Here is a 22,637-nt window from a genome sequence, read left to right as displayed (position 1 = left end):
CAATGAGATAGGCATCCATATTACCCATAGCTACAAACCACAAGGTATTTACTGGTTTTTGGCAAGCATCCTTATACTTCACTTGATTTGTATAGAAACACATCCTTACAAACCACAACTCTATAGAAACAGAATTTGTATCCTTTTTCATTAATTTGTCTATATAATGATTTATTAAATTTGTTTCCTTTGCACTAATTAGATATAAAGAAAAGTGCATTGGAGCTGGCCACTGATGAGTGGTCACAGGTTATGGTGGACCCACGCGGTGGCTTAGAGAAAAGATAGTTCACACTTCCACCTATATGGCCCGATTGGGCGCCTGTGACCAGAACTCACGCATATCAGGGTTAGACTCGCACACAGAAAGGATTGATGCCTTGAAGTGTGGGCTAGATCTGCCAAAACAGACAATTACAATCAACAAGATGGCATGATCATGAAATGCTTGTACAATGTGCATGTGTGGGCTGAAAGCTTGAAATGCACATTTCTTTGCATAGGAAAGTCATATGAAGATTCTGATACCGTTTTTGCGATGTACACGGAAAAAGCTTTCATATGACACCCATATTGGGGGGGTCCCTAAATTTTAGGAGCCTTGAATTAGCCTAAAAATGCTAGTCCTAAAAAATAGGGATGTCATTCTAAAAATAGTAAATTCTGTACTCTAACTGTGCTTACTAAATTTGGTTGTTTTTATTCTTGACAGTATTCAGCCCAAAAAGGAAGACCATAGAGAAGAGACAAGTGTCAAGACACTTGTCACACAAGTTTCCAAGTGTCCCACCACTTGTCACATCTCATGACATGTGGTTGGACACTTGTCTTGTGCTACTCCACTTTCCCCTTTTGTACTAGCTCTTCCCTCTCCTATAAATAAGAGCTTGTTTTTCTTCAAATTCTGTACTCTAACTGTGCTTACTAAATTTGGTTGTTTTTATTCTTGACAGTATTCAGCCCAAAAAGGAAGACCATAGAGAAGAGACAAGTGTCAAGACACTTGTCACACAAGTTTCCAAGTGTCCCACCACTTGTCACATCTCATGACATGTGGTTGGACACTTGTCTTGTGCTACTCCACTTTCCCCTTTTGTACTAGCTCTTCCCTCTCCTATAAATAAGAGCTTGTTTTTCTTCATTCAGCATCATTTTTCTTTGCCGTAAACTCATGTACAGCACCCACAGATAGCCAAAAACTGGCCCCATCCATCCCCATCATCATCCCCCACTTCTCCATTATCAAATTCCTCCATATTCCCTCTTCTATCACTGCTGTTTTACAAGACAACAAGCCTGTAAATCCATTACAGCACCTCCTTCTCGAGCTCTTTCTTCCATTTTAGCAACAAGAAGCAAGCCCTATCCATGTACTGCTGATCAACGATGAAAAAAGGCTGATTTCCCCTCTTTCTTCTCTCATACTGTAAAGAAATCAGTTCTTATCATTGCATAATAGATAATGCATGTGTGTTTGTACATCTTTGCATGATCTTGTGAGAGTGAAAATTACTTCTCCTCACTCTCAGGTTGATTGTAACTGAGCTCTTCCCTAAGGGACTTGGGTTGAGCAAAAATACATTCCTTCGGGGGGGGAGGGGTTGCCCATCTTCAACCCTCAATCTTGTCTCCATTACTTTTACATTTTCATGGCTGTAATTTTGTGAGTAATTTTCATTTTCAGCTTTAAGTGTTCATTCTCTTTTATATTAAATCTCGAAAACAAGTAAATATCATAATTGTTAAGCATACTACGTTGTTCGGGGCATTCACAGTGGTATCAGAGTTTTGGCTCGGTCCTCACCCCAACACTGGTAGTGCTTACAATTATAAGTTTGTTTGTTTTCAGCCCTTGCATTGAGTGCTTGAGCATATTTTTCTTAGAGTCTCAATGGATCAGTCGACTGCTATCCTTTAAGCCATTCAAAGTCTTAGAGAGGAGAATCAACAAATTTGTGAGCAACTTTTCAAACTAGAAAAAGTTGAGAATCCCAAAGAATTCAAGGAAAGAAGCCCATATGCTTCAAGGAAACAAAGCCATACCAATGAAAGGAGCCGAGTAAGAAGTCCAACTACTTCTAAGAGGCAGTCCCATTCTACTTCAAGACAAAGAAAGAGATCGCGTCGAAGCTCATTCTCTTCTTCAAAGTCATCTAGCGCCTACTCTAATGGACCCTCTTCTAGTGACGAAGAGTCACACCCTTCTCGTGGAAGACCTCATCATCGTCAAAGGCGTCGACATTCTTCACCCTCATCTCCATCTTCATCCCCATTAAGCACTTCATCATCTTCAACCTCAAGATCCGGGCATGGACGAAGGCATAAGAATAAGAAGAAGACTAAGTCACTATCTCAACTTCAAAAGAAGATCAAGTTCAGTATATATGATGGTTCCCGAAATCCTGATCTTCTTCTGAAGTTTATTCGTCAATTTCAAATTTTGTATGGTCATGACAAGTATAAAGAAAAAGAAAAGATTAAGTTTGCAGCTTTACATTTGACCGACTTAGCCCATACTTGGTGCACGGGGTTGGAATATGATCATGCTGCCCCAAAATCATGGCGGTTCTTTGTTTGCATGATACAAAGCCAATTTCTTCCTGTTCATTTCAAAAGAGATGTAAAAATGGAATGGGATCGGCCTTGGCAAAGGAAAAATGAGTCACTTGGTGACTATACCAAGAGATTTTGGGAGCTACTTTTGAAGGTCCAACATTTCAAGAAGATCAGCAGTTCGGAAAAGCTTAGGAAGTTTCAAGAAGGTTTGCATTTTAAACTTCATACTGCTCTTAATCATTATCATTGTTCTAGTCTCAGGGAACTCATTGACCATGCTGAGACATGGGAAATGGAGCACAATGGCAACAAATCATTCCAAAAGAATGATAAGAAGAGAGTAGCTGATGATGAGGAGTATTCAGCCCCAAATGAAGGACAAAAACAGCGGCAAAAGCAGCCATCAAATCAAAAGAAGATGAAGCCCTATGCACCTCCTAATGCTCCTCAATTTCGCTCCAATCTATATCCACAAGCAAAGCAACTTTCTGAAGAAGAAAGGCAGCGCTTCATGAAAGAAGGGAAGTGCTTTAAATGTGAACAAATAGGCCACATAGCGAAGCAATGTCCAAACAAAGGACAAAGCAAGGTTTCTGATAACAAGCCTAAGTCGCTAGTGAAAATCAATGCTATCAGTGATGTAGTTGCAAACACAACTCACACTCCAGAGATGCGCAAATTATTAAAAGCTTGGGGACAGTTGCAAGGTAAGCAAGCACTATTCTTGATAGATCTTGGGGCGAATGAAAATGTCATTTCCTTGCAATTAGCTAAAGAGCTTGGATTAAAGAATGAAGAGATGGACACTCCGACAGAAGTTAGCCAAGCTTTAAATGCCGATGAAGGTGACACAGTGAAGACTGTGACACCCTACATTGGCAAGCTCAAGTTTCAAATTCAAGGCTACAGTGACGAAGATACCTTCTGTATCGGAGACCTTGATGGTTGCAATGTGATTCTTGGCATGCCCTGGAATCATAAAGTAGATTCAACCATCTTCTCTCCGAAAAAGAAGGTAGAACTCACCAACAAAGGCAAGAAGTACGAGATCCAAGCTGGAGTTTCTGGAGACACCATACCTATGGTAAGCCATATGCAAGTCTCTAGAGCAATTAAGGATTGTGTTCAATGTTGTTTGCTTTATGTCACTGATGTAAAAGATAATATGAATGCTGAAAACCAAGAGCGACTTCAACTCTTGGAAAAGTATAAAGATTGTTTTTCGGAAGATCTTCCTTATCAGCTTCCCCCAGAAAGGCCAAAAGACCATCATATTGAATTATTCCGAGCAGTTCTCCTCCTAATATAGCACCATACCGTGTGAGCCGTCCTCAACAAGAAGAAATCAGAAAGCAAATCGAAGACCTACTCAACCGTGGGCTAATTAGACCAAGTAGCTCACCATTTTGTTCACTGGTTCTTCTTGTTCAAAAGAAAAATGGCACATTCAAGATGTGCATTGATTATCGAGCCCTCAACAAAATCACTGTGAAGAATCGATTTCCTATTCCCAGAATTGACGACATTTTGGATCGTCTAGGAGGCTCAAAGGTTTTCAGCCGCATTGATCTAAAGAGTGGTTATCATCAAATTAGGGTAATACCACAAGATGTACACAAAACTGCTTTCCGCACTTCATACAGTCTTTATGAATTCTTGGTGGTTCCTTTCGGATTAACCAATGTACCAGCCACCTTTAATCAAATAATGGAGCGCATCTTTAGAGAGCATCGACAATATGTCGGTACTTTCTTTGATGATATTCTTGTCTTTAGCAAGAATGAAGAGGAGCATCATCAGCACTTGGAGATTGTTCTACAATTACTTCAACAAAATCAACTCTTGGTAAATGGTAAAAAGAGTGAATTTTTCATGTATAAAATAAATTACCTTGGGCATGTCATCTCTTCTGAAGGGATTCAGATGGATCCTGAAAAGATCAAGATAATCCAAGAATAGCCTCATCTTCATGATGTACATGATGTGCGATCGTTTCTTGGCTTGTGCTCATATTACCACTGCTTCATCAAGCATTTTGCACATATGGCTTCTCCACTTCATGACCTTACAAAGAAAAAGACCTCTTTCCAATGGAAGGAAAAAGAGAAGGCAGCCTTCACAAGGCTGAAAACAACTCTTACTTCTGGACCTATTCTTATCATTCCAGATTTGGTAAAACCATTTGTGGTGGAAGCAAATGCTTGCGGCGATTGTATTGGTGCAGTGCTAAATCAAGAAGACCATGCCGTAGCCTTTAAAAGCCGCCGTCTAAATGATGTGGAGAAAAGGTATGACATTTATGAAAAGGAGCTCTTAGCAGTGGTTCATGCTTTGAAGATATGGAAACATTATCTTTTAGGCAATGAATTCCTTATTAAAACTAATCATCAGAGCTTGAAGTATTTCAAGACTCAAAAGCATTTGCAGGAGAAACATGCAAGATGAGAAAATTTCTTGTCTATGTTTCATTTTCAAATTATGTACACTCCAGGGCAACAAAATGTAGTTGTTGATGCACTTTCTAGAGTGCCTCGCATTGCAACTATTACAGTGGCTCATCATGAAGATTTTCAAATGATGAAGAATACTAATGATGAAGATACTGATTTTGCAGCAATTTGGTCAAATTTACAGCAATGAGGTTCTCATCCAGATTATTCCATCAAAGACGGTTACCTTCTCATGAACAATCGCCTTTGTGTCACTCTTTCTGTTCGACAAAAGGTGCTTAAAGAAAGTCATGAACCCCCTTATGCAGGGCATAGAGAGAGGGCAGCCACTCTTAAGTGCAATTGAGCGCTACTTTTATTGGCCAACATTACGAAGAGATACACAAAACTTCATTGAGGCTTGTCTAGTATGCCAAAAATCCTAGTATGATAGGCCGAAGACTCCAGGATTGTTGCAACCTCTTCCAGTGTCCAAAGATCCATGGGAATCTATCACAATGGATTTCATCTCAGGTATTCCAAGAACACCTCAAGGTCATGATATGATTTGGGTCATAATTAATCGATTCAGCAAGCAATCACATTTTATTCCATGTCATAAAACATTGAAATCCGCACAAGCTACAAGACTTTTCATTCAACATATCTTCAGATTACATGGTATGCCTTCTGAGATCATTTCAGATTGGTGTGCTTTATTTGAGAATTTGGAAACCACTTTAAAGTTCTCAGCTTTTCATTCTCAAACTGATGGCCAAACAGAGGTGATGAATCTCACTCTTTTGGATATGTTGAAAGCTTATGTTAGTGAACATAAGTTACAATGGGAGAAATATCTTCCATTATTGGAGTTTGCTTACAACAATACAGTGCACTCATCCACAGGGAAAGCTCCAACTGAAATAGTACAGGGTAAAGTGATTCCTCCTCCAATTATTCGCACTAAAGATAAGATTTTTACTGCTGATGAGTTTGCTTCAGATTTAAAAACAGCAATGGATCAAGTTCGAGCCACTATCAAAGTTGCCCAAGAGCGACAAAAGAAACAAGCAGATAAACGAAGAAGACCTTTGGCTTTTGAAAAAGGTCAATATGTCTCGCTAAAGTTTGATAAAAGTAGGCTCAAACAAGTTTCCGGTCAAAATTCATCTTTTCCAAAGCTCTCCAGTAGATACTTTGGACCCTTCAAAGTGATTGAGAAAATAAATGAAGTTTCTTATCGACTTGAGCTTCCTGCTCATTGGAAAATACACAATGCTTTTCATGTAAGTTTGCTAAACCTTACATAGGACCAGAACCAAAGGAACCCATTACTGAAGATCCCCCAGAAGTTGAAGAAACAGAGTAACTCTTGGAACCTGAACAGATTTTGTTTCACAAGGATCGAACCACGAGAAGTGGCCTTGTGACACGAATATTCTTACTAAAATTCAAGAATCTACCCACAACAGATGCACAGTGGGTAAATGAAAAATTCATGAAGGATTACCCAAACATTCTTCAGCCATATCAAGAAGCTTTTCAGTTGAGGACAGCTGAATAAAAGCCAAAGGGCTGTCACAACTCTATAGAAACAGAATTTGTATCCTTTTTCATTAATTTGTCTATATAATGATTTATTAAATTTGTTTCCTTTGCACTAATTAGATATAAAGAAAAGTGCATTGGAGCTGGCCCCACTGATGAGTGGTCACGGGTTATGGTGGACCCACGCGGTGGCTTAGAGAAAAGATAGTTCACACTTCCACCTATATGACTCGATTGGGCGCCTATGACCAGAACTCACGCATATCAGGGTTAGACTCGCACACAGAAAGGATTGATGCCTTGAAGTGTGGGCTAGATCCGCCAGAACAGACAATTACAATCAACAAGATGACATGATCATGAAATGCTTGTATAATGTGCATGTGTGGGCTGAAAGCTTGAAATGCACATTTCTTTGCATAGGAAATTCATATGAAGATTCTGATACCGTTTTTGCGATGTACACGGAAAAAGCTTTCATATGACATCCATATTAAGGGGGTCCCTAAATTTTAGGAGGTCCCTAAATTTTAGGAGCCTCGAATTAGCCTAAAAATGCTAGTCCTAAAAAATAGGGATGTCATTCTAAAAATAGTAAATTCTGTACTCTAACTGTGCTTACTAAATTTGGTTGTTTTTATTCTTGACAGTATTCAGCCCAAAAAGGAAGACCATAGAGAAGAGACAAGTGTCAAGACACTTGTCACACAAGTTTCCAAGTGTCCCAGCACTTGTCACATCTCATGACATGTGGCTGGACACTTGTCTTGTGCTACTCCACTTTCCCCTTTTGTACTAGCTCTTCTCTCTCCTATAAATAAGAGCTTGTTTTTCTTCATTCAGCATCATTTTTCTTTGCTGTAAACTCATGTACAGCACCCACAGATAGCCAAAAACTGGCCCCATCCATCCCCATCATCATCCCCCACTTCTCCATTATCAAATTCCTCCATATTCCCTCTTCTATCACTGCTGTTTTACAAGACAACAAGCCTGTAAATTCATTACAGCACCTCCTTCTCGAGCTCTTTCTTCCATTTTAGCAACAAGAAGCAAGCCCTATCCATGTACTGCTGATCAACGATGAAGAAAGGCTGATTTCCCCTCTTTCTTCTCTCATACTGTAAAGAAATCAATTCTTATCATTGCATGATAGATAATGCATGTGTGTTTGTACATCTTTGCATGATCTTGTGAGAGTGAGAATTACTTCTCCTCACTCTCAGGTTGATTGTAACTGAGCTCTTCCCTAAGGGACTTGGGTTGAGCAGAAATACATTCCTTCGGGGGGGGTTTGCCCATCTTCAACCCTCAATCTTGTCTCCATTACTTTTACATTTTCATGGCTGTAATTTTGTGAGTAATTTTCATTTTCAACTTTAAGTGTTCATTCTCTTTTATATTAAATCTCGAAAACAAGCGAATATCATAATTGTTAAGCATACTACGTTGTTCGGAGCGTTTACACTTGGTCTCTCAATGATCTTTTTCTATTCATCCATTTGCATAATAAATAAAAAGCTTTGAGATTAAGATATTTTACTTACATATCATTAATTACCTAAAGAGTTACCTTCTTTTTCAAATGTTTCCTCTTTCAAGCATGAAATGGGTGACACTCAGGATAAAGGAACTCTTCAAAGCCATTATTGGTTCATAATCAAATGGTTGAGGTCCTAAAATTGTCCAAGGATGTCTATCGCACTTGTCAACTTAAGGAGCAGTATCGCACGACATTCCCTCAACAAACCACACATTGAGCAAAGAAGCCCCTTAGATTCTTTGTGGGCCAATATCAACTACTGCCCTTAATGGCATGTTGTACTTCTTTTTTATTGTGGAAAATTATTTGAGATATATATTGTTGTGTTTCCTAAAGCATAGATTTGACATCTTCACATACTTCTCTACATGGAAGCACCTTGTACAAAATCAAACCATCCGTCTTAGAAACAACTATGCATGCAACATTGTTGACATAGGGGATATGCATTTGTCATTATCGAATGGTTCTTCTCTTGTCTTGCAAAATGTACAGCATGTTCCAAACTTGACAAAAATTTTGGTCAGTACAAGACAACCTGATGACTATGGTTATAGAGTGATCTTTGGTGATCATGTGTAGAAGATTTGTAAGGGATCTCTTGTTGTGACCAAAGGGCCAAAATCTAGTACTTTGTATCCTTTGCATATTTCTAGTATTAAAGATCATGTTGTAGCTATCATTGAATAGTTGTATGTTTCTTCATGGCAACGCCATTTGGGGCATATGTTAGTCACTAGAATGAAAGCTTTGTGTCATTTGCATTATCTTCCATCTCTAAATTTTTTTTATCTTGGTTTTCGTAAGGGTCGTCATATAAGAATCATGAGAAGTGATAGTAATGGTGAGTTTACCTCCCACAAGCTTTCTGAGTTCTCGCCTGAGCACAGCATCTCTCACTAGCTCACCTCTACCAAGTCCCCCTCTCAGAATTGAGTTATACAGCATAGGAACCAAATTGTGATGAACATGGCACGCTCAATGTTATTCGCAGCAAAGCTCCCCGAGTGCTTATGGACTAAGGGTGTTAGCATGTCAGCATACATCCTCAACCAATGCCCAATTGCAACGGTCCCTCAAAAGACCCCCTTCGAGACATTTTTCCACACTTAGCCTCTCATCTCCCACTTTAAAGTTCTGAATCATGCTTACACGCACACTCCTGATGATAAGATAAGAAAGCTCAATCCTCATATTAATCTCTTGATTTTTGTAGAATACTCCTCCCAAGTGAATCGCTTGTTTGATCCTCGCAAGAATAAGGTGATTATAGGATAGATGTACTTTCTGACAAGCGGAATAGAGTGTAGCCCATTGCACTAGCCTCGGAGCTGATCCCTTAGTGTACAACATTAGAGATAGTGTCATCTGAGCTAGGTCTACTACCAGCTCCTAACCCACCTACAAAGTCTTCCGCAACCAAGCCTCCTCCACGAGACCTATTATCTAGCTAGTACCAACATGCCATATGGACTTCAAGGATCCTTCCAACCAATTTCATCCCAGAAGATCCGCAAAGATCTACTCGACTTGCTCCTATTGCCACATTTGTGTCTATCTTTACGACAAATTACATAGCGCACTCTGAGCCGAAGAGTTGGCAAGAGCCTATAAAGCATTCCATGTGGTATGAGGCCATGGAAAAGGAGCTTGAGAGAATTGACCAGAACAGACCTTGGTGGATAATCCAAGCCAGAAGAAGGTCATTGGAACTAAGTGGATCTTGAGGACCAAAATGAAAGATAGTAGAGCTTTGAATAAACACAAAGCTTGCCTTGTAGTGCAAGGTTTTCAACAAAAGCATGGAATAGATTATGAGGAGACCTTTGCCACAGCATAGCTAGCATTATTCCGTCTGTTAGTCATAGTACGATTGGCCAATTTAGAAGATGGAAGTCAAAAGTGCCTTTCTGAATGGTTATCTCAAGGAGGAAGTCTATGTGAAACAACATCCCAGATTTTCTCTTATAGACCATGAAGATAAGATCTTTCATTCCCGAAAAGCTCTTTACAGGTTGAAGCAACCACCACAATCTTTTGCAACAACCAGAGTGCTATAGTATCAGTTGGTGATCCCATCATCAATCAATGGATGAGGCACCTTGGCATGCACTCTCACTTCACCAAAGAGCAGGTTGAGCTAGGTACCATTGCCTAGACTTTGTGCCATCATCAGATAATTTTGTAGACATCCTCACAAAGTTGGTTAATAGATCGATTCTTCAATACTTGCTACAACAGATTGGCATGGATGCTCCCTCTCCTTCTACTTCAGATTGATAGGGAGAGGGGGTTCCCTCTAGCTTTTCCTTCCACTTTGAGAAGGGGCAATCTTCTTCTCTTGGTGACGAGGATTTTGATTATAGATACTTCTTTTTTTCTTTTCCATGAAAAGAAATTTCTATTAATAACACCTCAGCAAATAACCTGAGATAAAATACAAAGTACAAAGAACTCTATGAAGAGTAACTAAGTACATCACAAATACAATGGTTGTATGAACCATCAATTCGGTCGGCTATCATGCCAAACCATACAAATGCTTCATTTACATTATTATCATTTGTATTATTGTATCATCCTCCGCATCATTAGGATGACTACGATTATAAAAGGATACCGGGACAAGTGAACAATTCATGTATGAGGGCACTATCCAAGTAGCACCATTGCATAGCATTTTACATGAGCGTGATGTTGTGCATTGCCCTTTGCATTACCCCATGTATTGGCATTTTGTTCTTTTAAGCATGCATCTATGCGTATTTATCCATTTTCACTCAAAGAGTGGTCAGCTCTAGATCCACCATATTCGCAGTAACTCCCATGGTACTCTCCTAATTTTCTTACTGCATACTTCCCATATCTTTTATTCTTCATCAACACCCATGGGTAGTTAAGATAGCTTATCCATTTTGTGATGTGTTGGATCTAATCATTCCTTTATTTTTTTATAGAGGCATAGATTCTTAGTAATGGATGAAGAATGTTATTCAAAATACTCCCAAAAAACAAACATACACACACGTACCAAAAAAAAAAACAAACAAACAAAGAAAAAGTCCAATGTGGTTCCATCAACCTTTGCAAGTCCTGATAGGCCACAACGCAACTGACAAACACCCTTTATCTAATGCCTTAACCTCTCTAGGATGATTACTTGGGCTCACTTGGTAAGATAATCATCACCTCTATAGTCTCGGTAGGTTATTGCATATATAAACCAACATTCACAATATGATTGCTCTTACATAATCAAAGATCGATGTACTGAAGGGGTGAGATTGGCATGAGTACAGCCAGGTCCACAAAAGTTTAAAATATAAAACATCCCACTTCCCTCCAAATCTGTAGCATACCCCTGATTTTCACAAAAGTTATACTTCACTTGGTGAACTACTTTGCTCCAGTGTGGTTGCAGGAAATTTGATTTGAGAAAGAATGTAGTGAAATTGAAGTAAATTAACAACCTATAGGACAAATTGTCAGGACATGTTGTTTTAAGCTTTCCCTTCTTTTTTTTCTTTTTGGAAAGCAAGTGGTAGGGAACCCTCTAATCCAGTATTTTTTTTATTTTTTCCTGCCAAACTTTCTGATGCCATGAGTTAGGGGGCAATTGTGGAATACCAGAACAGTCCTTTAGCCAGCAGTCAAAGGCTTAACACATTAAGATGTATATAATACAATGGTGAAAAAATAGCAACAAATTCTCCATTTTACTCTCATAATCGATGGTAACTGCACACATTGTGTGAGCCATTTGCCATATGCATGACTGTTTACTCACTTCACAGTATCACTTGTTGAAAGTTTTGTAGTAGCTTGATTCAACATTGTCACCAGACTTTGCAAATAACAACTCACATGCGGATGTTATACCCAAGTGAACACAGAGTACATTGGATAATTAGTTAGAAAAAAGATTATAAATGAAGAGCAAAGGCCACTAGTTCTTATTTTTCTTCAAACCATTTCGTGATCAAGAGATTTCAAGAATCAAAACAACCAGCACCTGCATTATTCTAATCTCACTGAGCAGCAGATAACTAGATCATCTTTAAAACAAAATTACAGAACTTCATTTATGATTAGTTTGTATCCACATGTAGTGCTAACAGTTGAGCAATTTCTACAAGATGAATGATCCTGCAATTTAAGTGGTATCATTTCCAAATGCAATAGCTGTTTGAAAATTTATTCTACAGGAAATACCAATGTCACAAAAACAGATGATCAAATAGAAAAGCCAGTGACTTACAGATAGGGTTTTCTCATTAGCAACATTAATGGCCTGTGGTGCTGCAAAATTTTCCCGTGGATGGGTTTCAGAGTGGCATTCAAGGATAAATACCGCACTTGAAACTGCATAAACAGGAAAGTTAAGTTTATGGAAACAGCAGCATGCACAAGGCGCTTTGCACCACTGTAAGCAGACTAAAAAGCCACTATGCTCTGAACTACAGAGCTCCTTCCAAATGAATTTAATAGAAATGACAGAAACAAGTTGCACATATAGTATGACCACCCTATGTCCAGATCATTGAGTGCCATAATGAATTCACACTGTTATGTGGAAGACCTGTACAAATAAGCCTAGTTGAATATAAAGTGGAACCTAGCTGCTGCTGTTATATCTTTCACTCAGCCCTCAAGGTGTGCTTGGCACAAGAGTAGTCATGCTTCCAAGTTCTGGAATCAAAGCTTTACTGGCCCCTTCTCCGATGGCTCTTGTTCTCCATACATAAAAAGAACAGTCGTATATCATTGTATTATTTAACATGTTGCAAACATGTCGAGCAGAATGGTGTGCACCATATGTCTAACCAGCATATCTCACTAATCAGGGCTGATAACTTGCAGAATCCTGTGGTGGGATAAACAATGTCATTAACAACCAATGATGTGAACACCCTGCCACATGGCAGCAGTTTGACTTGCCAACTCCTGGCCAGGTTGGCCCAACATTAAGGATCAGCCTACAGAAAGCTATATTTCCACTTCTCTACAGTTGGACACGTCAACAAGTCAATTACTTTTCAGTCTACTGCATTCTTATGACAAAAGGAGATGAATAACAATGAGTTTGTGAATAGAGCAGCCAGATGCACTTGCTGCAAGATCGTCAAAGCACAAGAAGGCAAAGCCAAAAAAGAACTGACAGCACTGCAACAAGATGTCAGAAAATCTGAAAGGCAACAAAAAGGACAAAGATACACAGACAATCAGATAGAGACCAGGGTTAAAGAACAGAGCAAAGCAGAAGCATTTCCTGCAAGATCCTCGAAGGACTAGAAGGCAATGCCAAAAAATAGGTGGCAGTACTGTACCAAGACAGGTCTCCCAGCCCAAAAGGTGAAAGAAAGCTGGAAAAATACCACAAAGATGGATCAAGTTCTTCATATGATCATGCGATACCTTTGAACAGAATGTTCTGTCGCATTAGAAGTATAAAGCAATCACAAATTAGGCCAAATTTGTTTAAAACTAATTAGTAATTTATTAGCTAATCTATTCAGACGGCCCAAAAAAGGAAACAAAATTTTATCTTTTTATTTGAGCTTTGGCCAGACCAAATTCTATGAAAGCCCATAATAGGAAGCCTTGGGACACCACTTTCATTTTAGCAGATTTGTCCGTTCACGAGTGACTCCATACATGTTCTAATGTGCTGGGCACTATTTTTTCCAATTGTGATATGGTCTGCTTTGTTGGCACCTCATGTTTGTCGCCAACTGCTCATTATTGTGCAGCTGATTGCATCCGACCTAATTATTTTATGGCCCCAGCAGTTGGCGAGCCTATTCATGTATTTGGCCTATTTATTGGCCACTACTCCCTCCTCCAGTCATTCACGTCAAAGCATACTGCATTGCTTGCTGATCCTGCTGATGAGAGGAAGCCAGTGTTGGTGCCCACACAGCCAGTGATTCACTATTGTATCTCCACTATCTCTTGTCTTGGTATATGGTTTCCATTTCCCAAGCATCTCTTCCTTCAGTTCTTTTGCAATGATCGTCTTTCTTTGCAGTCTCCCTCCTCTCCTATATTGTGTAGTCTATTACAGCAGATTCTCACACTTCCACCGCTGCACCCACTTCTGACATGGTATCAGACATCCATGTTCAGGAACTTGGTACTCTTTTCTGCTGCTACACATCTCCCTCACACAGCCTCCTACTAATCTATCTTGATCTGTCATCTGCATTTTTTGAACAGCTGTCTGCGTTTAGGTTTTCTGCCCTATTTTCCCATTGTACAGCTGCATTTAATGTCTTAATCGCCTGCATCTTTGCCTTAGCTGTCTGTGTTTTCATGTTTCTCCTTCTCTACAGGCTGGGTTATAGTCTTTTCACGCTGTATATTGGCTGTACTTCTGCCTTTCATCATTATATGGCTTATTCTGGCTCATTTTCATTTGGCTAACCTGATTTTACCTATTTGCAGCCCTCGTTTTGTGATCAGTTGTCTTCTACACTGCATGTGCACTCTTGCCAAGTGTTGTCTGTGCTTTGTACTCTCTCTCTCTCTCTCTCTCTCTCTCTCTCTCTCTCTCCATAATGAGTATTTATATTATATTGAATGACTAAAAGAGTACACAAGTAACATGACTAACAAAGTGCAAAAGTCATGGCAAAGAAACAACAGAGATTGAGGTATGCCAAAACAAGCAAGTCCTCCTTGGAAAATCAGCATGCTGAATAAGATCCAGCTGCCAATGTCGAAGACCCTTCGGCATACCAAGATGTCTCTGAATATCAAAAACAAAAGCATTCTGGGGAACCCTACCAACGGCTCCAAAATGGATGAAAAGAAAACAAAATCATCATATGTGGTTGTGCCAAATTGGGTATTTGGGCCTCACAACACCCAATCAAAGGGCACAATGGTGTGCCAAATACAAGTTTACAACCCTAGTCATGAGGAGTAAGAAAGACAGAGAGAGGGTCATTCTAGCCTTGCCCAAGTTGAGTGCGCATGTGCGCAAGAGTGAGAGAGAGAGAGATCTCAAAGGGAAATATAACTAGACACTTGGGATATCCTATTGGTGTGGATTGGATGGGCTCCAGGATTCATGATAGGTTCATGTACTGGAAATCTCAAGGCTAGCCTCTACATGTCAGAATTAAAGTTGCTTAGTGCATTATGATCAGTATGATTTCGTTTTTTCTGCCACTGCTTCCTTGGACTAAGAAGTCCCTTTTGGAATTGGTTCAGCCTATCAGATTCATGTTGTGGCAAAAGAAAGGTAATTGTTTGGGACAGGTGTGGATTTCGTGGCAGCATGTGACTACTCCGAAAAGGATGGGGGGTGCATTTTTGTTGGAAGTTAACTTGCATATGGTTGTTTTGAGGCTAACCCTTTTGCAGGTCCTATGTGTACAGAGTCATCCTTGGTCAGATATTGCTAAATTTTTCATAGAAAATACTGGCATATCTCATGGTAGCACGGTTATTCATGCCTCTTGGTGGCATGTGCTCAATTCCTTAAGGCCTATCAAGGTCTCTCAATCTTTTCTCCTTTCTCATTTGATTGCATCCTGGCAAGAGATTTTACGTTTTGCAGTTTGGCACCCTCCTGATATTCGTAAGAAGGAGAATTCGCTATAAGCAAAAGTACCGGCCTCCTCCAAATGGTTGAGCTGGTCGAATAAAGATTTGCAAAGAGACAAGTTTAATCGGATGGCCCGTTTGGGGTTGCAGGCTATCCTTGATGGTGTTATTCCTGGACAGCCCCATTTTTATTCTTTCAGGTGTATTCGTCAATACTTCCGGGTGCCTCACAGATATAGTGACATTTGGTCGTCCATACAAGACAGATTTCAAAGGTTCTCTCCTTTGCCTACATTACAACCATTGCAACCATGGCATGACTAGATATTTGTGCTTCCTAATGATTTGGAGAAGAGATCAGCTAATCAAACATATCATCAAATGGTGTAGGCCAAGAAATGGGTCACTAGGAAGGTTAATAAATTATGGCATATTCGGGATAGCAAAAAGAAATGGCAAGAAAGATTTATCCAACTTTGGAAATCTAAGGTTCCGTATCAGGGTAAAGTGTTCATGTGGAGGCTACTTATTAGGGGTCTTCCAACTGGGGATGTGTTGTGTGCCTGAAAGATTTTTGTTGGTCGTTGTGTATTCTGCACTACATGTGATAAGACTGCTCAACAAATTTGGAATTTTATTTCCCGCGTGTGGTCTTTGGCGACTCAACATCCGATACTCGCTCGTTCGTGGATTATGGGAAACATGCCCTCTATGTCTTCTTTGCATTCAAATTATTCCTGCCTTTTCCATTTCCTTAGATGAACAGCCTTGTGGCATATTTGGCGTACTCGAAATGCCTTTATTTTTTATTCAATATATAAGATCCATGGTCACGTGGCCCGTGTTCGTGGTTTAGTGCTATGGCAAATCTCTTCTATGATATCAGTTGACCTGGTTCTTCCTAACATTGCTACTCCCTGGCTGGCTATTGTTCGCTCTACTCCTGCTATCCCTTCTGTGTGATCTCTTTCTGATACCCATGTAGAAGGTTGTTCTGATAGCCTGATGGCTTCATTACAGTTGTTTCCTTCTTGTTTGGTTGGCCTGAACGCCTGATGCAAATATTAATTGTAAGCCCTTGTTGTGAGATGACTATCAAAAAATTGCCACAAAATTTGTATGTATATTGTATATTGATAGTAAAGATTTTTTCTTCAATATCCTTGCATTGTATATTCCTCTCTCTCCTCGTTGATATCTGTAAAAAAAATATGTTACAAATATTTATTAATTAGGAAAAGTAAAATCAGATATATACTTAATTGGATATAATATGATATAAAAACTTACTCGTTTGTTATTAAGTTGAAATACAAATGAGTATGGTAGTTCAATATTTTCATACATTAATATACACTTATTCACGAAAAGAGAGAGAGAGAGAGAGAGAGAGAGAGAGAGAGAGAGAATGCTGTCATTGCTACTACAAGAATTGACATGCCATTTCTAGCCAACAGGAGACCCTCCAAGAACTAGAGACATGCCCCAAAAGAGAATACAACAATAGGTGATAGCAATTTGAGGGCTGTTTCAGCCAAGTAACATCATATCAAGGTGTTTCTATTAGCAGTTGTGTGTGTCTTGTCTGGTCATCTCCTCCTGTGAGCCACAATTTGAGTCAAACGAGGACATTAGTGTTGGGATGTAAAGGTCCTTTATTCACCTCCGTGTATCGTACACGTGTATTATTATATTGTACATGTGAATGCACCCTTGCGTGCCCTAAGTATAAATACATTTTATTCTGTGTACCAACACATTGTTGGTACCAACCAAATCAAATCGTACTCTCTCTCTCTATCACTCTCCCTCACCTACACACTTCTCCTATTGTAAATCTTCATCCTTCTGTCACCTGCACACTTCTCCAGCTGCAAATCTTCACGCTTCCTCTATCCATGTACTCTCAACAACTGGTATCAGAGCACAAGTTGTGCACGCTTCCCAAGATCAGTAGGCAGCACTCCGGACCAACTGTCGACCAAGCAGACTAAGGCAACTCTTGTAGTTCCTGCGTGACCAAGCGACAAGCGAGTTGCAGGCGAACAATCCAGGCGACACGCAGACAACCAATGAACAAGTCATGCAAAAGACCAGTGCGGGTGTCGTGTAGAAGACGAACCAGCGCCAATAGGCAGCTAAGAGTAGAAGATGAACATGCCAACACCGCTCGCGACTGGGCGACGAGGTCCAACGAGGAGAAGTAAGTGACAGGTCCCAATGGGATGGGTAGGCGACAAGTCGCGGCGCCAACGGGCAAGCGAGAGGAAGCGCGCATGACCGACACGACGGGATGGCAAGTAAACGCCCCCCCTTCCCCCCAATTTTCTTTTAATCAAAAATTCCACTTCATTTTTATTTCTCCCCTTCCAGGCGTTCACATGCATAAGCACAAATTACAAATCTGTGCAAATCTGCTTCGGGAAATTTGGGGCTTTTCCCAGATTTGATGTTGTTTATGCTTGACAATGACATTTGTGTCAAAAAGTGCAGACATTGTGCAAGTCGGCCTCAATTAAATTGGGGATTTTGTCAAATTTGTTGGAGAGTAAAATTTCTTGACATTGGACCAAGGAAAAATGGGGTTTTTCATGTATTGATGAAATTTTGTTCATCTGGGTCAAATTGGCTAACATTCACACACTGTTGGACCTGGAAATTTGGGATTTTGTGCAGATTTTAGTAAATTTCTGCGGTATTTTGCCCGTGTGGTGGCTGGTTTATGTAAAAACAGCAAAGGTTTATTGCTGGTTGGGCAAGAACAGCAATGTATTTGCTGGTTTAGCTTGTGCTCTTGCAGTTCAATGCATTTACACTTGTGTTTGTGATAAAAAATGGCTGCAACTTCTTCCAATTCCGACATTAAGAGTTTGATGGAAATCAAACGGTTTGATGTTCAGGGTTTTGACCTTTGGAAAGACCGTATGTAGGGTATATTGTTCTTAAAAGATTGTGAGGATGCTTTGCATGAAGATAAACCTGCACAAATGTCTGATGCAGATTGGGCCAGCATCAACAAAAAGGCTGTGGCTTATATAAAGATGGGTGTCAACACTGATGACATTTTGATAGACATTAAGGGCTTAGATAGTGGTCATGCAATATGGGAGAAGTTGAAAACTACCCATGAGATCACCACACCCATCAATCAAGTGCATTTAATGCACAAGTTGGTGAATATGCAGTTGGATGAATCCAAGCCTGCAGCTGAGCATCCCAATCTCTCATATGATGGTGTGAGGGGTTCAATTTTGAATGAAGAAATTAGACGTAAGTCTAGTGGAGAAGGCAGCAACTGAGCTTACAATGTTAGAGGCAAGGCTGAAAAGAAAAATGAAAATGCTGGACAGAGAAGCAGAAGCAAGAGCAAAGCAAAGGAAAAGAGTGATGTTACATGCTATCAATGTGGTCGGAAGAGCCACAAGAAGGTTGATTGCAGGTACTACAAGAAGGAACAAGAGAGAAATAAGAATGCAGGAGACAAAAAGAAGAAAAAGGATAAGACAGATGTATCTGAGCTTGGATGCAATCATAGATCAGCTGAAATCAGCTTTCTCCACGAAAGATTTGAGGAATGCAGACCATATATTGGGCATGAGGATTCGCAAGGATAGAACGCAGAAATTGTTGTTCTTCTTTGAAGAGAAGTACATTGAAAAGGTACTAGACAGATTTAACATGGCTGAAGCTAAGCCTCTTGGGGTGCCCTTACCTCCATATCTTAAGCTTAGTAAAGCCAACATCCCGAAAGATGACATGGAAGCCAATGCTATGAAGGGAGTCCCTTATGCATCAACTTGTGGCTCTCTTATGTATGCTATGGTCGCTACTCGTCCAGACATTGCTCATGCAATGGGAGTTGTCAGAAAGTTTATGTCAAATCCTGGCAAACCACATTGGGAGGCTGTCAAGTGTATTCTTCGATATCTAAAGGGGACACAAAGAAAGTGTATTTGCTATGGGCAGGGTGCACTTAGTCTGCAAGGTTATTGTGATGCAGACATGGCAGGTGACTTGGACACTCGCAGGTCCACTAGCGGGTATATCTTTACAATTACTAGTGGGGTTGTTTCTTGGTGCTCCAGGTTGCAAAACATCGTAGCACTGAGTACTACTAAAGCTGAATACGTATCAGCTACTCAAGCTTCTAAGAAAGCTATATGGTTGAGCAGACTTGTTGAGTACTCCAGTGTTGGGATGCGATAGCGAGAGTGTTGTATATCTGGCTAAGAATGCTATGTATCATTCACGCACAAAGCATATAGATGTGCGATATCACTTTATCACACAGATTCTCGAAGATGGTCTAATCACATTGACCAAGATCAAAACACACGACAACCCTACAGATGTTCTCACTAAAAGTCTAAGCAAGGCTCAGCATGAGCATTGCATATGACTAGTGAGAGTTGATTAAAGGTTCACGTCGGACCTTTAAGTGGGAGGTTGTTGGGATGTAAAGATCCTTTATTCACCTCCATGTACCGTACACATGTATTATTATGTTGTACATGTGAATGCACCCTTACATGTCCTAAGTATAAATACATTTTATTCTTTGTGTACCAACACATTGTTGGTACACCCAAATCAGATCGTACTCTCTCTCTCTTTGTCGCTCTCACTCACCTGCACACTTTGCTGCAAATCTTCATGCTTCCTCTATCTGCACACTCTCAACAATTAGAAGCTCTAACATTGTCTGTGTGTGTCATTTTATGTGTTTTAGACACTTTAGGTGGAGGACACATTAATACATTTCTTATTGTGCACTTTTGGCCATTATTTTAGTGGTTTGACCACATTTACGGTTTTCCCTCTTTTTTGCTTATATATAGGCAGCCTGCCCTCCCACTTTCATTATCCATCATTGATCCTTCATGATCAGCCAGCCCTCCTCATTCTCTCACCCCCCTGCTACTATACAACACCCACACTGACGCATAGAGCTACATGTTGGGGCTGACTGTTCCAGCCTTGTACCTTCAACCATTGCAATCACATTGTCCCTTCTCTCTCCTGCGTTCTCTGTCTCCGTGTTCACTTTGCTCTTTCCATTGTGCACTCTCACATGGTATCAAAGCCACGCATAGGAGTTGGAGATCTTGAAGAGAAGCACTCTATTCGAGGTGGCCCTAGTGTCCAACACTCATCTCAGGTTCAACAACTCATTCTCAAGTGGACAAGCATGTGTCAACAGCTGCATTTGACAGCTAGCTGTTCTTCTCTGCCCTAGGCGGCATTCCAGCAGCCTAGGCGGCTTGTTTCAAAGGCATCTGCACCAGCAACCTTGCATTTTACAGCTGGGAGGCACATTGCAACCTACGCAACAGTTTCTTACTGCTGGGCGGCTTTGTCTGCAGGTTCTCACCTGTGTTTGCTGCAGGTTACCAGCCTCATCTTTGCGTTTTTGACTTACAGGCAGCCTATTAAGGTCTGGGCCGCCTTATCTGCAGCACACGGGAAGGCTTTTCCAGGCAATCAGTCCCATCCTCAGCTGGGAGCAACCTGCTGTGTGCTGGGCAGCCTGTTTACAGGCAATCAGAGTCTACCTTTTCAATCAGAGGGTTGTCTTCTCCTACCTGCTGGCACTCCACATGCTGGACAGTCAGACAGGTTCAATTTTTCTGCTATGATTCTTACTGGGCACTCTCCCTTTGCCAGGTGGCCTCTCTCTTGGCTGGGGGACAGGTTTTTGACCTGCTTTGACTACATTTAATTTAATGCAGCAACATCTGCGTTTTGCAGATCTGCCCCTTCAGCTCGGAATTGTCCCTCCTACCCTGGATATTCCCTGTCCCCATCAGTCTTTTCTAACTTATAGATTGATGGACCCCGTATTGGTGGAGGAAATTCCAATTGCAGCATCTTCTTTGTTTTCTTGCAAGTATTTCTTGAAGGACATCTCTGGACAACATGTATGCTATGGGGGATCGTGTGGTTCAGGATCATTCAGACTGACCACAATCTTATTACTCTTTCCCGTTATATTCTTCCGAGGTGTTACATCAATAAATGTAACTTATTGGGAAACAAGCGCGAGAGATGACCGTCCGGGGGCCTTGGGCGCCCATACGGGGTTAAGGGAAGCTTAGGAAGTAAGTGAGTCATAAATATAGTATGACTCACCAGAAGTTGACGGCTGGCAGGGGAGTCACAACGTCCTTCTCTCCAGCAACATCCTAGGCGTGGTTGGGTGGAGAGTCAGAGAGAGACCTCTCATGCTTTAGGAAGGGAGTCGGCAGAAGACAATCCAGCAGTTACTTAATACTAGTATCAGAGCTACACGATCTGAAGCTGGGCCGTGTAAACTACCACTTCGGCCACCTCTCGCTCCGCTGCACAATGGACGGAAAGCCTTAGTTCACGACTCGCGATTTGAAGTCGGGCATGAAACTGAGGGGGTTTTATATCTTTTAACACTGGGTTATCCCTCAGTTTTTGGTGGGGTCCCCTAGGATCTCGCATAGTCACATCTACATCTTTCGATGAAGATGGAATATTTGAGGTCTCTACCTTACCTTTATCCCTTTCTAGTAATAAGGCTAATCGGGATTTTATTTTGGTGAGTGCTTGAGTTAGCAACTCCATTTGAACCCCTTGTGCTTGCACACGAACAGTGAAATCATCAAATTGCTCTCATGTAGCAAAAAATTCTTCCCAGTGTTCTTCTTGCATTTCAGTTTCATGGGGATCCACCATAGGCTGGTCCTCGGAACTAGAGCCTTCTGTTGCCCCCTCTCTCTCTTTCCCCTCCATCTATACACTGGAATTGGAATTGGAAAGAAATTATAAGAAATTTGGAAACAAAGGATGGGACACTTCCCTGTATTTTGTCTGCCTGATTTCTGTCAGGCAGTCTGATAGTAAATGGGCCGTGGAAGATGAGGTGGAGTTTTCGTGCTATCCTGTCGAGCAAGAAAGCTGGGCTGCCCTGTCACGCTGGATGCGGAAGAAGATTTACTGTCGAGAGGGAAAAACGCCATTGGCCACTCTTTACAAGGTCGCCT

The 22,637-nt window shown here is 40.7% G+C and overlaps 1 protein-coding gene across 6 annotated transcripts in view; it reads right to left on the bottom strand.

Annotated features, from left to right (window-relative positions):
- LOC148020040 (DEAD/DEAH box RNA helicase family protein) overlaps window positions 1-22,637 on the bottom strand; it is a 142,621-nt gene that overhangs the window by 82,536 nt on the left and 37,448 nt on the right. For all 6 annotated transcript variants that reach the window (XR_015694922.1, XM_087700309.1, XM_087700312.1 and 3 more), the window contains exon 4: window positions 12,335-12,438. Coding sequence is in view for 5 of the 6 variants with exons in the window: in XM_087700309.1 (XP_087556435.1) it covers window positions 12,335-12,438 (104 nt within the window). In the remaining variant the exon portion in view is untranslated. The remainder of the gene's footprint in view (window positions 1-12,334; window positions 12,439-22,637) is intronic.

The sequence above is a fragment of the Lygodium microphyllum genome, chromosome 19 (genome assembly GCF_053477565.2).
Source record: "Lygodium microphyllum isolate KBCC chromosome 19, Lygodium_microphyllum_v1.1.10, whole genome shotgun sequence".
Classification (NCBI taxonomy): domain Eukaryota; kingdom Viridiplantae; phylum Streptophyta; class Polypodiopsida; order Schizaeales; family Lygodiaceae; genus Lygodium; species Lygodium microphyllum.
Note: the sequence above shows the minus strand (reverse complement) of the source record. Positions and strands in the feature narration are given on the sequence as shown.